Genomic DNA, 17,728 nt, shown 5'->3' with positions numbered 1-17,728 from the left:
CATACCCCTACACACCCCCACACACACACACACAATCAATTATGCAATATGAAAAGCCAAGCCATGTCCCGTACAGAGAGGCGAGGAAAAACGAAAAATCGAAAAGCATTTGCGGCAATTTCTCAATAAGAGCCGAAAACGTATAGTGGCAGCCGGAGTGCTGCTGTCGGTTGGGGTGAGGGGGCATGGGCAACGAAACCGGAGCCCGTAGGCAACAACGACGTCTGCAATGCGCCATGCAACACACAGGGGTAGGCGGCGGGTAGTGTGGCGAGGCGTAGAGGGCTAAAAGCAACAACTCATTTTTTAAAAATATCCTGGAAAAATGGTTATAATGATTATGTCAAAATGTTTGCCACAGACAGAGGGCACGGATCATGGATCGGTCTCTGTCTCTGTTTCTCTGAAAAAATTCTCCTAATATTCCTCTATAAATATAGTGTTATTTAATATTCATTGCTAGTTAGCCAACATTTAAGTTGAATGTTACTGCAAGTGTATCCAAAATTCGTCACATAATTGCGTAGTCCATTTTGCCTTTCTTGTTATTATTGACAAAGAGAGGACTGTCGACTGCCGATTTTCATTGAATATTTTTTGTGGGTCTGCATGAGCCCAGAAGAGGCCGCCGCCACACAGAAGGACAGCAGGAGGACGAACTCCTCACAGTCCCAGAGTCGGAGTCAGAGTCATGGGCAGTAGCTCGAGCTGAAGCAGTTGCTGTAGCTGTGTGGCAGTTGCAGTAGCAGAAGGAGCATTCAATTCAGGCTTCAGACTGTGCCAGACTGTGCCCGAGCGTGTCAGAAGTTTATGCCAAAGGCTACAAAACAGTTTACACCAACAACAACAGCAACAACAACTGCTGCCTGCTGCCTGCTGCCTGGCAGTTGTGAGGCTCGACATTTTGCTGACCTCAATATTTGTTCAACTTTTCAGCAACAATTTTGTTATGCGATTTTGCTGCTTGCCCCAAGGGGCTACCCTGGGTACTCCTCGTCTGCTGCTGCTGCTGCTGCTGCTGCTGTCATAAATGCCTGCAGTTTTGGCAGTTGTGCAGTGAAAGTGATTTTCGGCATGGCATAAAGATTGAGAGGAGTGGAATCAGTTCGCTTCGCTTCAGTTGGTTTATTGGTTTGATTTGCTGCTGCTGCTGCTGCTAACTTTTGTGGTGCTGATTATGATGGGTGCTGGCCTCAAAGGTGGTTGGTTGCATCGATGCCAGATAGGCCCTGCCTGACAATCAGCATTTGCTCAATCAAATTTCATCATAAACAATCCAAGGACTTCGCTAAAAGTACACAGAAATGAAAATTTTAAACATCAAGTGCCTGCCATCTTGAAAATTGATTAGCACCAGTGACATTACCCAGATGCGGGCCAGGAGAAAGCCCAACACAAGCATTTGGCATACTGGACCCAGGCACAGAATGGGCATCAATGGCACCAGGCCGTAGGGGCCGCACATCAACAGCCACTGGCAGATGGCCGAGGTGAAGCAAATGAACATCAGCAGGTTGGATGCCAACACCAAAGTGCTAATTAAAGCCATTTTGCAGTGCTGAAATGAGAGAGAGAAAATCTTTTGACATGAAGAGCCGCTTGGCGCCTGTCGCTTGGCGCTGCTTGGTGTCGCTTCGTGTTTGAAGGTGTGTGTGTGTGTGAGTAGAGAGAGCATTTCCTTACCGGCACTAGCAGGGACAGATTGAAGGGCAGCAACAGGGCCAAATGATGCCGGAAAAGTGACTCAAAGAACTGCCATTGGGGTGTTGTCAGCACCACATGCCAATCCTCGCCAGACTCGACAGCTGCTGCTGGCGTCTCATACACAAAGGGCACATAGTAGAAGGTGTTCACCGGACCCGCCGATCCAATCGAAGCTGCCCAAAACGAGAGAGAGAACTCCGTTAGGTAATTCAAGTACAGTGGGTACAGTGAAGCCATCTGTAACACTTACCCTGCGCCAAATGCTTAAACATATTTATCACATAGTAGAGGAAAATGTTGTGCAGTACAAGCAGAGCGGCCAACTTCTTGATTGGATGGATTTGGCGCTGTGAATGGGCAGGAGAGGGATTTCCATATTTTAAAGAAGATTTCTCCATTTGTTTTTGTGGCTTCTCAAGACTTACGAATAACAAAAATGTCTGATAGAAGAAAACAATAAAATTTATAATCACTTCATGCAGAATCGGCCATAGTGCTGAAAGCGTTTTATCAAAAAATTTGTATATATAATTTAGAATTTTCGAACTAAAAATGTGCAATTTTGACAAGAAAATTTGAAATATATTTTTGGTTCTAGTTAGATGTTGATTAAGTCGAATGTAGCAAAGTCGATGCATGTCGATTCCTGTCCTGTTTATTTGACTTCTTCTCTTGCTTCCAGTTCTTCGTTTCGCTGCTCCATTGGACAGAGGCGGAGCACTAGAGAGCCAAGCCTCTCTAGTCGTTCTTCCTTCTCGCTCTGGCGGCTGTTCCAGATCGGTCTCTGTCCGCTTAGTGTCGCAGTCACTGCCGCGTAGAGTTCTGCCGTATCTCTCTAGTGCTCTTGGCACTTCGTATCGGCCTCTCTCGCTCACAAGTATGCATGTGGGTGCGCGCTCTCTCGCTGTCGGGTGCGTGCTCTGCCCGCGTGGCTTGGCAGCACTTTTCGCTCTTCTCTCGTCTTCGTTATCAGCCAGCTTGGCGTGCTCTCTCTCTCCCTGGCTTTAGTTCTGGTTTCTCTTCGGGGCTCGCTCTGCTAATAGCAGCCACCTCTCTGCTTCGCTCTCTGTGATCTGCTGCAGGCTTTGAGCGGGTGCCTTATCTCCATGGCTTATATTTTGGCAGCCGCCTCCGCAATGATGACATCATTGACTCTAAAAATCTCAGGCACTAGTCATTCACCTTTCTAAGGTTTGTCATGTTATATTTTGCAGTCGAGTCCCTCCCAATTGATCAGCTTGTGGCATAGCTATGGCATTCCTATTCATTAAGAGGCAACAATAACGTTTTCCCAAAGGGCCAACCTCAATTATTATGGTTATAATTAAATGCAACTGGCCGCAGGTCTCCGTCTCCGGCTCCAGCTCAGTCTCGCTCTTTTGGCCCAACAGCTTACAATTACCAATAACCAGATTGTTGCATTTGAGCCCAAGGACTTGGGCTGTGGCTCGTGATATGATAATGATGATGAGCAGCAGTAGCAGCAGCAGTAGCATCAGAAGACTGCTTTGCCCAGCAACATCTGTAGAAACAAAACAAAATAATTTGATTTAATTTAATTTGCCAGCATGTGCAAATAATGTAAAACATTTCTCAACATGTAAGTGCCATTGCAAATTGACTGTCAGTCAGTCAGTCAGTCAGTCAAACAAACAGTCAGGCGGAGGGAGAGAGCGGCCACAGACAGTGGCAGAGAGCAGCGACAGATACAACTGCCAGCCAGCCAGCCAGCCACAACTGAACGAACACCGATGGAAACAGATGGAAACAGCAAGCAACAAGGAGACCACCAACAACACAGCAACAACAAGCAGCACGGCCACACTGGCAACTGGCAACTGCAACTGGAATATTCGTGCATATTGTGCAAACAATAAACATTGTTAATTAATTTACTTCAACTCGAGCGACGGCTACTGCACTTTGGCTTACCCCACCGATAAGGATGACTTTAAGCTGCTCTGCACACACACACACAAACAGACCCACACAGACACAGAAATTGCGTAAGGGCATTGGAGGATAATGCAGGAATGCATTCCCAAATATGGGCATTAAATATGGTACCATTTCGATTAAATGATTGAAGGAAGGGCTGGCTTATAGTATTGTTGATCTGCAAAATGTGATAAAATTAATGAAATGAAAGTGGAAGTATCAAGGGAAAGGTATTTACAGGGTAAGTTAACTAAGAATATAATTAAAGGGAACCTATTGCCAAGTTGGAAGATTTCAATGGCTCGGCAGCTGATTTACATATATGAAAATCATATTTAGTTGCAAGCTACAACCATTCTTCCATCTTTAGTGAATTTTATTACGTAAGAACTTTAGTGAATTTCCGTTGAAATTAAATTGTGGAACATCCGCGCGTAGAGTCGCATGAAATTCACTTAATAACGCTTATGTGATATTTAACTTACTTCGCAGAGAGAGAGCGAGAGAGCTCTTTGATAACTTTTGGCATATTTGAGAGGCTCTGCCTTTAATGCCTCGTGCAAGCGATATCATTATAAATAATGACTGTGATTAAATATGATGTAATCCTTTTTGCCTGGGCTGCCAATGCGGGACAATTTTTTTTTTTTTTTTTTTGTCTGCAGCAAACTTAATTAAACATTAATCATAGCACCAAGTGGAAGGAGTGGAGGGCAAATATTCGATTGGAGGAGCATGAGACAGACAGTAGAACAGACAGACAAGTGCATTAATTAACGGCCAGTCGGCTGTTCCCCGGTTAACTGACCATAAAGGATTTTTGTTATTAATTGAACAATTTTCCGTATGAATACCAGCGGAGTATAAACCCAGCAGACTCTCTCTCGGAGCTCACTTTTGTGGCGCACTTTTCATATTTTCATGCTGCATTTTGCTGCTACTGATTTTTAGTCATGGGGCTTATTTAAGAACAACTGTCACGTACGGCACGGATTCCCCAGACCACGACCACACCACAGCACACTCACAAATACATTTCATCAAAGGAAATTGAGCTTGAATTGAATCGGCACACACACATAACCATTTGCCAGGAGCCATATTGCTCCTTCGGCCCATATCGAATATACCTTTTGGCCCCTAATGTGTGTCATTTGGGCAGGCAGTTATCTGCCTGCCAGGCCCAAAATTCACAAAGGGGGCGGTAATTTTACTTAGATTTTCTTTTACCTCAAAAAACAAAAAAAAAAAAAAAAAAAAAAAAAAAAAGAAAGAAGAGAAGAGTAGAGAGGAGTAGAATTTTGTGGTACGTCTTTGCTTTCTTGTTAGCTAAGTGAATTTTTATTTGCCGTAGCATTTAGTCAATGTCCAACGTGTCCGTTATTCGTTTCGAGTGCACATTTATCGGTATATTTAATGTACTATATTTTATTTCATTTCATTTTATTTTTTTATTATTTTTGTTTTAGTTTTTTTGTGTGTGTTTGTCTGAAAGCATCATAAATCTGTGTAAATCGAATAAGCGAAGAACGCTGCTCCCGCCACGTAACGTATACAATTTCCTTTTTGTGGGGGTCCTAGCTTTCGATTCAATCACGGCTCAAGGGGTGAGGGAAAGAGCAAGTGAGCAACAAGTCCCCAAAAACCAGAGAATCCATTCGGGGCTTTCATTTCAAAACGGAAAGAGTCCGTTCCGCGCTGCCCAAAAACTCCGAGACTCATTTAAACATTTATGTGAAAAACGTCAACGTTTCAGCGTAATTTATGCATCGTACAACGGCATTTAAATGCGTTTCTTTTTTTTTCTTTTGGATGTTTTTTTTTCTTTTTTATGCTTTTTTTTTTTTTTTTTTTTTACTGGAGTTTCACTTTCATTTTTCACCCACAGAGTAAGAGAAATGAGCCGTAATGGGTGCCAAAAGCCAAAAGATGACAGTGTCCCAGACCCAGTGCCAGACAATTTATGCGAGTTTGGGGAATTGTTTCGAAAATTGACAAATTATGGTCATAAGTGGCTACGATTAGTCCCTTTTCTTTTGGTTGCCCTTTTTCTTGTGTGGGGTCCCACAAGGTTGTCTCGGCCACAATAAACGACTGCACGTCTGCATATATGTATGTATGTATATGTATATATATTTATAGATATATATAAGGCATCCTTGAGTCTGCCTTTGCTTTGCTTTGCTTTGCTCTGTTCTATTCCATTGAATGCGCTGCGTGTTATTAATAATTCAATTTAGCCGTCTCACAACAGGCCGCCAGGTCAGAGAACCCACCCATAATCGTACCCCTACCCCTCTACAGCTTCGAACACGCAACTGCGTTAACAGCAGCACCCTACCCCTACCCCTACCCCATCCCAGCCTACTCCGCCTATCGCATAGCAGCCACTCAGCGTTCAGCGTTCAGGCTCAGGCTATATACCATCATCCATAGAGCACCATTCCCATATAGCATTTCCATACAGGGGAAACGGTAGGTAGCTACGTAGCTCATTATATATTCATGCAAGTTAAGTGCGAAAGCTCATATAGTGGAATAATAAATTGAATTTCGCCCATTGAGCCGAGCCGTACAACTGCATAAACACACGTTACACGTGTGCTGACTGCTGCTGCTGCCTCCTACTACTGTGAGCACCAAGGACCCCGCGTTAACTACCCAGCTACGTGTACATATGTATGTGGATACAAATGTATCTAAGCGTTGAACGTTGAATGCCAGAGTGCTTGCCACTCAAACTCTGTTCACGCGATGGGTTCTGCCTCTGCCAGTGGCTCTGGTTCTGGTTCTGGTTCTTCTCGTACTCATTATGACTCTGGGGTGCAATTTTCACCCACAAAGTGATTAGCAGCGAATAATTATTGGAACGTTGAGAGAAAGTTTCGGTGGGCTGATCGAAACTTCAGGGCAGACTCGCTAACTGGGGCAATATGTTGTAGTTTTATTTGAAAAGAAAAGCTTTCCATTCCATCATTCATCTACTTTTGGGCATTGCTAGATGTCATATCTTTGAGTCTAAAATTACTAAAGCACAGCCCTGGGCGCCTAGAATTGGTTGGCTGTAACCTACCAATAATTCTGTTCATTTGTGTTTACGCAATAAATCCATAAAAATCGCCATTTGCATTGGCTATTTGCTGCTCATTCATTTTTACTTGGGGCTCATTGAGGCTGTTCATTTGTAGCCTGCCCCCCGGTAGCGTGCCAACAACCAACACACACAGAAACTGTAAGCTTTACATATAATTTGATATATATTTTGTTGGGAAATACATGGAAATACGAATTGAATTTTGGACTGCATGGAATTGGCACACACACAGCGTTGATAAATTTCAAATCGTTTCACGGGCATCATCTCCCGCACCATTGTGGAATTGGAAACACACAATGGAACAATCGGAACTTGGGGGCATGGCCTTCTTCTGCCCGTACTTCTCGTACTCCTCGTTCGAACGCGTTCCCCTCGTAACTCTTCTACTGCTCGTACACGTCGTACCTCTCGTACTCCTCGTACCACTCGTAACCCAACCGCTCCTCCTTCTACTCTTCATGCTTTTTCTCTTCCTCCTTCTCCGGCTTGCAACTGCGCTTCTTGGTTTTGCGCTTGCTTGTTCCACATTTCTTGTGGCGGGAATTCCTTGACTTTGGGCAAGCCTATGAAAGATATTTTTATTTATTTTATATATATTTATTTTTGGCCACCTACCATGCGACGATAAATGTTCTTCTGCGATTCGCGCAGCCTGCACCAGGCCTTGGCCGCTTGCCGTATCAACTCCAGCGGCTGCAAATCTCCGTGTGTCAGTCTAAATTTTTTAATAAAATTTAAGTAGCCATTGTTAATATGTGGCACCGGCTTAAGCCTCCTCTTGCTGCGCTTGATCGACGTCTTCTTTTGTGGGCAACCAGCATCCGCGACGGCACCGGATCCTGATGCCTTAGCCTCATCCAAATTTGGCTTGGATACGGATCTCTCTTGATCCACTTCCACGCAGTTCCCGTTGTTCTTGAGCTTGCTGGTGCACATGCTAGCAGATTGTTTGTTTACGTTGCTACAGGCACAAAAATGGTATTGAAAATTGCATCGAATCGATATCAGTTTGCCAGGCTAATGAGGCTAAAAGTGCTTTGTCTCTCGTTGCATGTGTGTGCACTCACACATTTGTTTACCATTAATTGCTACAAAATTTTTGTTTGACTACAGAAGGCTGTGGCAGAGGGCTGAGTGTGTGACTAAGTGCCGGCCCCCCAGCAGCAGCCACAGAGTTGTGTCATGCCCAAAAGTCACTTAATCAGTGACGAGCTATAGAGCCATAGAGCCAGAAATGAGCAGCAGAACCCAAAACCCAAAACCCAAACCCAAACCCAGGCTTGAAGCTGCCTTCAGGCCAGAGTCCATGGACTACTGGGTTGTAGGCGACAGGCGTCAGGCGGTTTTGGGCTGCCAGCAGCAAGCTGCAACTGCAACAAAAGCCCATAATTAATATCACTTTCCAGTTGCAAACTGCCACACGAAAGCCGAGGAACCCAGGAACCCAGGATCCAGGATCCAGTACCAATCCCAGTTCTGTATGTGTGTGTTTGTTGCAGGTCTCTGTTGGCTGTTGGTTGTGCCTCCTCCGGGGGTCCAAGTGGGTTACGTATTACGAACTGTTTATTTAATTGTCGAGGAAGTCAGTTGCCAGTCACTTCCCAGCCCAGCCATACTCACACTCTTCCTCTCTCTCTATGTTCATGTCTGTTACTCGTACGGTTTTGGGTAATACAAATTAGTCACCATCAGCATTTGGGCGTAGAGCATATAATTTAAATGGGTATAGCATTAAAAGGTGCAATAACCACAGGGGAGGGGTGGGTTCTTTATATGGCCATGCATTTTGTAGTAGATTTAATTGTCATATTGCATGATGCGAAAGAACTAGTTCAGGGCCACTGCTCAATTGTCTCCGTATACCAATGATTATTTTAGGGGGCATTTCTAGAGCTCTAGAAATAATTATTCAATGGCCATTTGGTAGGCATAAATTCTATATATAATTAGGTATATATATACTATATAGTATAGATATATATATATCCACTCATCCGTCTCCACTGCTGCCACTCTGCCTCTGTCTCTCTGCTGCTCTGCTGCTCCTCTGTGTGTGTCGCATGCATTTCCCAAAAATATTAATTTGATATTGTTATGGCCATGCATTAATTCTGATTTATATCCAGCTGTGTATCTCCAGCCAGTTGGAGCAGTGGAGCAGTGGAGTTTCCCTCCACCACATTGTGAGCATTATGCGCCCCATTTGTGGCGCCCCTTGTACTGTGCCGCTGCTGCTCGTGCTCGGGCTGGGGCTGGGGGACTGGGGGCTGTGGCATGCAAACTTGAAATTCATCTTCTGCCTGCCAAGTGCTCTGGCCTGGGCAGGACCAGCACAGGGACAGGGGATGAGAGGTAAGGTGGGGGAATGGAGTGCCAATTATATGGCATATAAATAGTATTATGCTCGGCCTGGCAGGAGATTTGTTGGTCTGTTTGATGGCTCTGCTGACAGATGAGAAGACAGCAGAACGGACGGACGGACAGAAGGAGCTTCACAAAGAGAGAGAGAGACTCTCAAGGATGTGCTTGATATAGGAATCTGCACGAAATGGGGGCAACATTGCACCACAATGAACTCAAATAGGAATAAACCATCCCATCAAAAGCGAATGGCGGAGCATAATACTCGTCAAGTGAACCAAGAATCGAAAAGGCACAAGGCAATACTTACTGGATCTATGACTCTAAGATTACAAGGGTCTGGTAGACTTAAATGACAGAATTCCAAATTGATAGCTGAAAAGAAATGAAAATTAAAAATTAGGCCAGAAAAATCTACAGTAAATGTTTTAAATAAATATAAACAAATAATTATAATAATAATAATATAATATTAATATTATATATTGTAATAAATTATAAGAAATAAACGGTTTTTTTAATAATGTAAAAAAATAATTATAATAAAAAAATAATAATAAATAAATAAATAAATAATAATAATAAATAATAATAAATAAATAATAATAATAAATAATAAACAATGTTATAAATAAATGTAAATAAATTTAATTATAATAAATGTTTCCTTGTGGCTGGTTAGAATGGCTAAAAGCACGCGGTGGCCAGCTCGATGGCGTAACGTAAAGTTTTCGTTTGGACTTGCAACAAACAAAAACTTTCAATGCGACTTTGATTTCGTACGGCATTTATTTTTGTTCGATTCCTTTGTTTTTTGACTTACCAATAATTTTATGCTGCACGAGACATAAAACGCTTTGCACACTACTCTATGGAAAACTTCCAATAAAAAACACGAAATATTAAAAAGGAAAACTGACTAAAACTGTTGACTCTACGAACGTAAAATAAATACTAAAACTTTGTGGGAAATCCAATACACAACTAAATGACACACAATACAAACGGTTGCCATGTTTAAATCAAATCAGTGTTGATTAGAGTTACAAAATAGTGTGGGTAAACATTGCCAACGGACTTCTGGCATTACTGGCACTACTCTAATTTTTTAATATATTTTAATATTTAAAATTTTCAATATTCAATAATAAAAATAATTTAATATTAAATATTTTATAATATATTTTAAATATTTTCTTTGATTTCTTTTCTCTATGGGCAGCTGCTAGCTGAGGCAATTGACAAAGCGGACGGCTAAATTAAGGCTGGAATTAAGAGATGGAGATGTACCGAAGAGAGGCTGACGGATTATAGTAGAGGTGAGTGAGTGGCGCCTGGGGTGGTGTGGGGGCGCGTTGAGTGATTATCATTAGCCGCCAGAGTAGTCGCCATTTAGCACGCACAACGAGCTGCAGCATCCACAGCAGCAGCAGCAGCAGCAACAGCAGCAGTTGCAACAATGTTTGAGTAATTGTTTGCTGTTGCAACAGCAACAGCAGCGCATCAACAGCAGCAGCAACTGCAGATGCAACAAAATTTGCATGCAAACACAGCTTCCTCCCTGCACCCCGCCACTACTATTGCTGCTCCTTCTGATGCCCCATTTCAGCTCCTTTCTGCCACCATGCCGACTCATCCCTGTGGCAGCTGATGCTGCTGCTGCTGTTGCTGCTGCTGTTGCTTCTGTGTGGGCAGCACACGTAACTGAACAGTGGCAACAACTGCAGCAGTAATTGCAACAAACAATTAGCGTCACTTGGATTTATGTTTACGAGCGGCTGCCTCGACATTTTCGGCCACAATGACACTACACTAGCCCCCCACCACCCTGCCACCACCACTAGCTGTGCCCGACCCATCAGTTGCCCTCTGTCCTGTGCCCCTGCTGCCCCTTTATGGTTGTCAGCGACAAAAAGTTGATCAATCAAGGGGAATAATTTATTTACGATTCGATGAACGACCGAACGAACGAATGAAAGAACTTGATGGCTTTTTCCGCCAGTGATTATCCCGTCTATGTGTCTGTCTATAAAAGTTTTTACACAAATTGCAATCCGTGCACAAAATTTGCAAAGAAAATTCCAAATGGAAATGCAATCATAGAGGGGCTATATCCTGGATATGTAACCATATTTTCCCAGCATTCCATCCCTTTTGATATATAAAGTACTAGATAGGTTTTATCTACCTGGAGATATAAATATATATTAAGCGGAAATTAGATCACTTTCCAGGCCCTATTATCCTCACTCATAGCTCTATCTCTATCTATATTTATATTTATACATCGTGGAGCGGTTTCATCATATGTAAACTCCGTTTGTCTGCCTACAAATCCTCCCTCAGATGATTTATGTAATTGCCGCGCTGCTCTGCAGCCCAGAGGCTCCGGGCCTAGACCTCCAAAACCGGACGGACGAACAGACAGACAGACACCCTGCCACATTCGCTTGTAATGAATGCTGTTGCAGCATGTAAATGACGTCATTACAAGACGTGGGGCGTGGCAGGTTTGTCGACGGACGACGGGCTGCCCACCGTATTAGAGTAGAGAATAGGAAGAACCAGACATAGGACAGGATAGTCGCGAAAAGAGGAAGAACCAGACATAGGACAGGATAGTCACGAAAAGAGGAGCGAGTCAGTAGACCACTAGACAAACACGCGGGGCCCGGCCAGCCCCGAAGGCGTAACGGGAAGTTTCCGTTGCCAGGACTTGCAACACTTTCGTGCAACGCCCCCGAAAAAACTTTCGATTTGACTTTGATTCACTGCTGCAATTCATTCAGTTTGATTTTGTATTTGCTTTTTGTTTTTGTTCAACCTATCAAGAATTCGGACCAAAAACTAAAAACTAAACGAATCAAAACCAACAGTAGCTGGAGCTAATTATTAGTACTAGCATCTTAGTAGCACTTAAAAAAGGTTGCTATAATTAATAGAAAATTATGAAGTCAGTTAAAAATAAGTTCCAACTCAGTCCGTGCCCCTCAACGATACACCAAAAATAATTATGACTTAAGGGTAACCCCAATTTAATTTGTACTCCAACATATTTGTGCTTCAGTGTTAGTTAAGGTTTGAAAACAGTGTGCATGAATTTCGCTAGCTAATTTCTAGCTAATTTGGACCTGAATATAATTTCTATATATTTCTATAATTTCTTTATAATTTCTATAATTGAAAGAAAATTACGAAATCAGTTAAAAATATTTTCCAATGTTCCAGTCAGTGGCCCTGAACGATACACAGAAAATAATTATGACTTATTTAATTTGTACTCCAACATATTTGTGCTTCAGTGTTAGTTAAGGTTTGAAAACATTGTGCATGAATGTCGCTAGCTAATTTCTAGCTAATTTGGACCTGAATATAATTTCTATATATTTCTATAATTTCTTTAATAATTTCTATAATTAATAGAAAATTATGGAATCAGTTAAAAATAAGTTCCAACTCAGTCAGTGCCCCTCAACGATACACCAAAAATAATTATGAGTTAAGGGTAATCCCAATTTAATTTTTGATCCAACATATTTATGCTTCAGTGTTGGTTAAGGTTGAAAACAGTGTGCATGAATACCGCTCGCTAATTTTTAGCACTCCTTGACTTCAAAATATACGTTTTTGGACCTGCAAATAATTTCATTCATTTTTATTCCATGACCTGGGAGGTGTCTTAAATTCTACTCAGTGTTGGTTAGTTGCAAAATAGTGTTGGAAACGTCACCAGCTGGCTTAAGCTATTTGAATATGCCTAGTCCCGTCATTTTTGTCTCTCGAGAATAGTTTGCGGGTTTGTAAAGTTCTTTTGTTCGTAAGTCTCAATGGGAATGCTTTTTCACAGTACTTTTCAGTGGTATAAATCTTTTTAGCACATTTTCTACACCAGCTCTTAAAACTTATTTCGGTTTTATGGACTTACCTTAGGAATCTCGCCGTAGTCAGACAAAAGGAAACACTTAATGTGTACATATACATATGTACATTAGTATATATACTACGAATAAATTGTGCGGTAACTAAAACACTTCGAACAAAAAAACACACCAAGCACAAAAATAAAAATAAAACAGCAGTAAACATAACGAAACAAACAAATTGTAAATGAAGTGAACGAAAATCAAATATGAAACTAAAATGAAGTCCCAAGTCAGGGCCACCTACGACACTCCAACATGCAGAGAAAAAACCCACAAGGCACCAACAGAAACACACACCGAAAAAGTTAGATTTGATCTAAAGGCGCCGCCGGATACGCATCCTGGGAAACACACATCCTTCTGTCTGGCACTGGCACTGGCTCTGGCTCTAGTCCTGGCACTGGGCCTTGCTTGGGTGTGGGTTGCCTAAGTTTGCCTCTTAGGCGGCATAAATTATGTGAAACAATTTTTATTCCCAGTACTGCCACTGCCACTGCCACTGCCATGGGTACAACAGCTCTCTCTCTCTCTCTCTCTCTCTGCGGTTTATTAAAATTTTTGAGGCCGGCGGGCAAACAAAATTGCAAAAACAACAACAGGAAGTAGCAGGTTAAGACGTAGTGTGGGTGGAGGTGGGGGTGGGGGGGAAGTAGTCGGAGCAAGTTTCCTTGGACATGTGTGAGGTTTTCTATTATCTGTAAAATGTTATGATTTATTATGTGCGGGTTCAAGTTGATGGTGTGGCCATAAATTGCGACCCTTTGGTGCGCCTTTGGCTGTGCCCCTGTGCAGTCTGTGTGCGCCCGTGCCCGTGTGCCTTGGAGTCTGGTTTGCCAGCAGCAGTTAAGTCAATTAATTGGCCTTAGATTTATTAGTTTTTTACTACCCGAATATACCCACCCACCCCCCCCCTGCCAGGCATTCTGCAACCCAACCTGCGGCAGCGTATGTGCCGTGATTTATTGCTCATGGAATGTCGAAACAACAAAAGGAAAATTCACTCGGCTCGACTTTGACTTTGGCACGAACACGCCGCACACACTTGCCACAGAATGAGTTGAGTTGCGTTGAGTCGAGAGTCCAGGTGACACACACGCCAGCTCTAGGGGCATTCTCTCTCTCTGGGGGGGGAGTGGCATTTGCATATAAATAGATACATATGTCAGATAAAATATGATCCAAACACTCGTACTATGCTCCGATGCCTCGACGACTTTTATTCTTTTTCTCCTGCTCCTTCGCGTGTCACGATATGCGTAAAAACATTTTCCAAAGTTCCCTGTTCGGACGAATTTCCATTAAATTAGTCTTAGTGTCAAATTGTGACACCAACAAAACTCACGCTCAATGCTAATGTATTCCTACTAAATTATTAACTGGGTCAAAGTGGCAGCACAACTAAAAAGTGTCCAACATTTTGCGCAACAAACTGTCCAAAATGTTGGCTTTGGTGGCAGCTGTAAAAAGAGCGGCTAGCACTTACTTACAATGGCGAAATAAAGGTTCTATTTTGTATTTCATTAGCAGCATCAACGGCGTCGTTAGCTGTGCTCCACTGTGCTTGTAAGTCCATCAAAATTAAATGCAAAAAATTAAAGTGAAGAATATTTTTTCTCCGAAACCCAGTAGCCTTTTCTATGGCATAAGTAAAACTCAGTAGCCGATTGATTACCTTCCGTGCCTTTATCAACTTTGACCCACATGCTCGTAATTCGAATTCTTCCAGCCTTAACCTCAATGTAAATACTCGTCCATTAAAAAAAGAAATCCCACAAAAAAAGCAGCAGCAGCAAACGAATTGAATTCCTTACAAATCATGTTGACAAATTCGACTGTAGACCAGGCACAGGCACACATCTGTATCTGTGCATGGGGAAGGCAGCCTAAGCCTCTCTTGCATTCAAGTGCAAAAAGTGGAGCCACACCCCGCCACACACCCCTTACAGCCAGCCAGCAGCAGCAGCAGCAGCAGTGTCATATAGCCAGGTCCTCCAGGGCCTTCGTTGTAATAACTTAAAATCCTATAATAAAGCTACTTACTGCCGTAGTCGCTCTCTCTCTTAGCCTTCAGCCCTCAGCCCCATCCTCGTTGTCGTCGCTGCTCTAACAATAACTATTTTTCTTGGGATTTGGCTTTGGCTCGAATTGAGTTCTCGAGGCTTTCTGCCACACACCGCAAATGTGCAAGTCAAGTCAAGTGCATACGTCACTGGTTCCATTATATAGAGAGAGAGACTCAGTCTCCAGTCTCCAGCTACCAGCTCCCAGTCCCCAGCAGCCAGCAGCCAGGTCTAAGTGCATGGCATCAATTTTTTTTTTTTGCCCGCTCCCCTTGCCACATATATATCGTACATATATATATATTTTTTTAGTTACTTTTGTGTCTATAAAAAATTTCCTGCCGAGCGGACTGGATTAAGATTGAATTTTTCTCTTGGCGTAGGTTATTCCCCAACCCCAAGCCACCCCAATCCACCCTACGCCGCACCACCTTCGCTCCTTGGCTCTCTCTCTCGTCAGGTGAAGAGTCGTTTAGATATCCGACACAAAAGGCTGCTAAAAAATATTTTCATGTTGAAATAGAAATATTTCCCCATTGAAATTGGAAACGTTTTTGCCATTGTGTCCCGTGTCCTGTATCTCTGGTTGTGTGTGTGTGTGTATGCAACCGGATGTTGTACAGTTATTGGAATGTCTGCTCAATCCCCCCAGACCTCAGCCCACCACAGTCGTAGAATAGAGAGAGAGAGAGAGAGAGACTACGACAATGGACTATTAGTTGGCATTTTTCTAGTATTTTTGTCGTTTTCGTTGTCCTCATCCCCATCCTCGTTGTCGTCTTCGTCGTTGTCGTGGACAGGAAATGGTAAACTGATTTCTCTTATTAATTTCAGTTGGCAATTTGTGCAGATAAATCAGCGGAGTTGTCCGGGTCCGGGTTCGGGTCCGACTCCAGGGGTCTCCCTTTCATTGTACCCCCCAAAAACCGACAGCCAAACCCCCATTCCGCCCCTCAAAAAGTAAGCTCAACAATTGCTCGCATATTTGTTGAGAATAAGCATTCAAGAATTTTCCAAGTAAATTAACCTTTTACATGGCACTTTTCCAACTGCAGCAGGACAGAAGGACACAATGATGATGGTCGTAGCAGTGATGGGAGGTTGGGGGGCAGTGGGAGATCTGCTGTTGCTGCTCCTGCTTTAGCTTTTCGCAGAGCTCCCTCATATTTGTCATTGCATAATTTGATGCTGTAAATGGAATTTTCATGAAGCTCTTTTGCAGTGGAATTTCATAGCTGCAGGCAAAATTCATTCGTGTTGAAAATTCAATGGTGGGGTTTCGACCATGTGCAGAAGAAGGATTAAAGAGATGACAAAATAAAAAATATCAAACTATTTTTACAAAAATGAATGCAACTATTCGCTGAGACTTCCCAAATAAAAAGAGCCAAAGGTTGTGTTAATCCGCGTCTGAGAAAATCTGTGAAAATGTTATAAATACATTTATAATTAATTAATTTCTTTGCACAATGTGATGCATAAAAGTGCAGTTACTTTCAGAGTTTTGTGGTGATAAATAATAAATAAATAATAAATAAAAAAATTAACATGCGTGAGCATTATAGGGCCGCATGAGCTTCTTATCTGGTTAATCTGCTCGTGAGCAAACATATTCAATAGAGAGCGAGAGCGAGCGCGAGTGCGAAGCGAAGAGAGCTTTTGAACGAGATAACGAAAGCGATCGGTAGACGGTTAACGAGCGCACCTAAGCCGCGCATCGATGCAAGACTTGCTCTCAGTTGAATTCCTCGGCTGATCGGAGTTGTTCTTTGTCATTTGCGTTTCTGTGAGAGTGCATATATGTACGTACATGTAGTACATATGTATGTGTGTATCGTATGTAAAGGTGGTTCTACAGTCATGAAAATAGGAATGATGTGTCGTAGAAAAAATGCCAGTTTTAATTGATTTAAAATTGATTTATTTTAAACGAAAAACGTCTTCGCATATGATTTTCTGCATGGAAGATGTATAAATGTGGATTAGTCCTGGCTCAATCTAGTGTCTATGAGGGTAATGATGGTCTATGATTGGGTTCACCGTGTCCCTGGAATCCGCCATGGCCACCATTCAGACCAAAGCCATCTTGTGATCCATTTGGAGTGTATCAACTGAAGGAAAAACCTATTATACAGAATTGAATTGTTTATTTTCTATTTAGCCATCAGGATATTAGGATACTTCGACGATATGTAGAACTAACTTCAGTCTAACTCTAATGTTCAGCCAAACGATGGCATATGCCTTGCATTTCACCGAATACCGATTAAAATGTTGATAATGCCAGCACTCAGACACAACAACTCAGATCACCAATTCGTATCCCCACTTTAGAGTTTTCCCCTACATTTTCGTACAACTTAAAAAAAGAAAAGACAATAATTGAATTTTTTATTAGGCTTCAAAGAAGCCACACCGACTGGCTATGACGCCTCTAACTTGCAATAAATCCATCCAAATTGTTTATAGAATAAAGAATAAAGAGTGGCTTGGCAGCTCAGGATTATTTATATTTTAATCGTTGGCATATTTTTATTTGATGATCTATTAATCGTTTTTATTTGCTCTCTGGGTCACAATAATGAGTTTCATAATGAGGTTTAGTATTCACAGCATCCTAAGCAGAACTCATCCCAAAGGCCACG

At 42.4% G+C, this 17,728-nt stretch overlaps 2 protein-coding genes and 1 long non-coding RNA gene across 3 annotated transcripts in view; 1 reads left to right on the top strand and 2 right to left on the bottom strand.

Annotated features, from left to right (window-relative positions):
• Positions 1 to 10,401, top strand: part of LOC121403934 — a 50,352-nt gene extending 39,951 nt beyond the window's left edge. The window contains exon 3 of the long non-coding RNA XR_005967563.1: positions 10,323 to 10,401. This is a non-coding gene — a long non-coding RNA (uncharacterized LOC121403934). The remainder of the gene's footprint in view (positions 1 to 10,322) is intronic.
• LOC111074236 lies at positions 1,109 to 2,357 on the bottom strand. Its single transcript, XM_022366961.2, has 5 exons — positions 2,130 to 2,357; positions 1,955 to 2,051; positions 1,684 to 1,877; positions 1,367 to 1,558; positions 1,109 to 1,288 (listed from the first exon to the last, which is right to left on the bottom strand). The coding sequence occupies exons 1-5, from the start codon at positions 2,340 to 2,342 to the stop codon at positions 1,256 to 1,258; spliced, it is 729 nt and encodes a 242-aa protein (XP_022222653.2). The 5' UTR covers positions 2,343 to 2,357; the 3' UTR covers positions 1,109 to 1,255.
• Positions 7,118 to 7,726, bottom strand: LOC111074237 (protamine-like). The gene is made up of 2 exons (XM_022366962.2): positions 7,355 to 7,726; positions 7,118 to 7,302 (listed from the first exon to the last, which is right to left on the bottom strand). The coding sequence occupies exons 1-2, from the start codon at positions 7,673 to 7,675 to the stop codon at positions 7,189 to 7,191; spliced, it is 435 nt and encodes a 144-aa protein (XP_022222654.2). The 5' UTR covers positions 7,676 to 7,726; the 3' UTR covers positions 7,118 to 7,188.
• Positions 10,402 to 17,728: the final 7,327 nt, after the last annotated feature.

Source organism: Drosophila obscura, unplaced genomic scaffold (genome assembly GCF_018151105.1).
Source record: "Drosophila obscura isolate BZ-5 IFL unplaced genomic scaffold, ASM1815110v1 contig_179, whole genome shotgun sequence".
Classification (NCBI taxonomy): Eukaryota; Metazoa; Arthropoda; class Insecta; order Diptera; family Drosophilidae; genus Drosophila; species Drosophila obscura.
The sequence above is the reverse complement of the archived record's forward strand: the minus strand, read 5'-3'. Positions and strand labels throughout refer to the sequence as shown.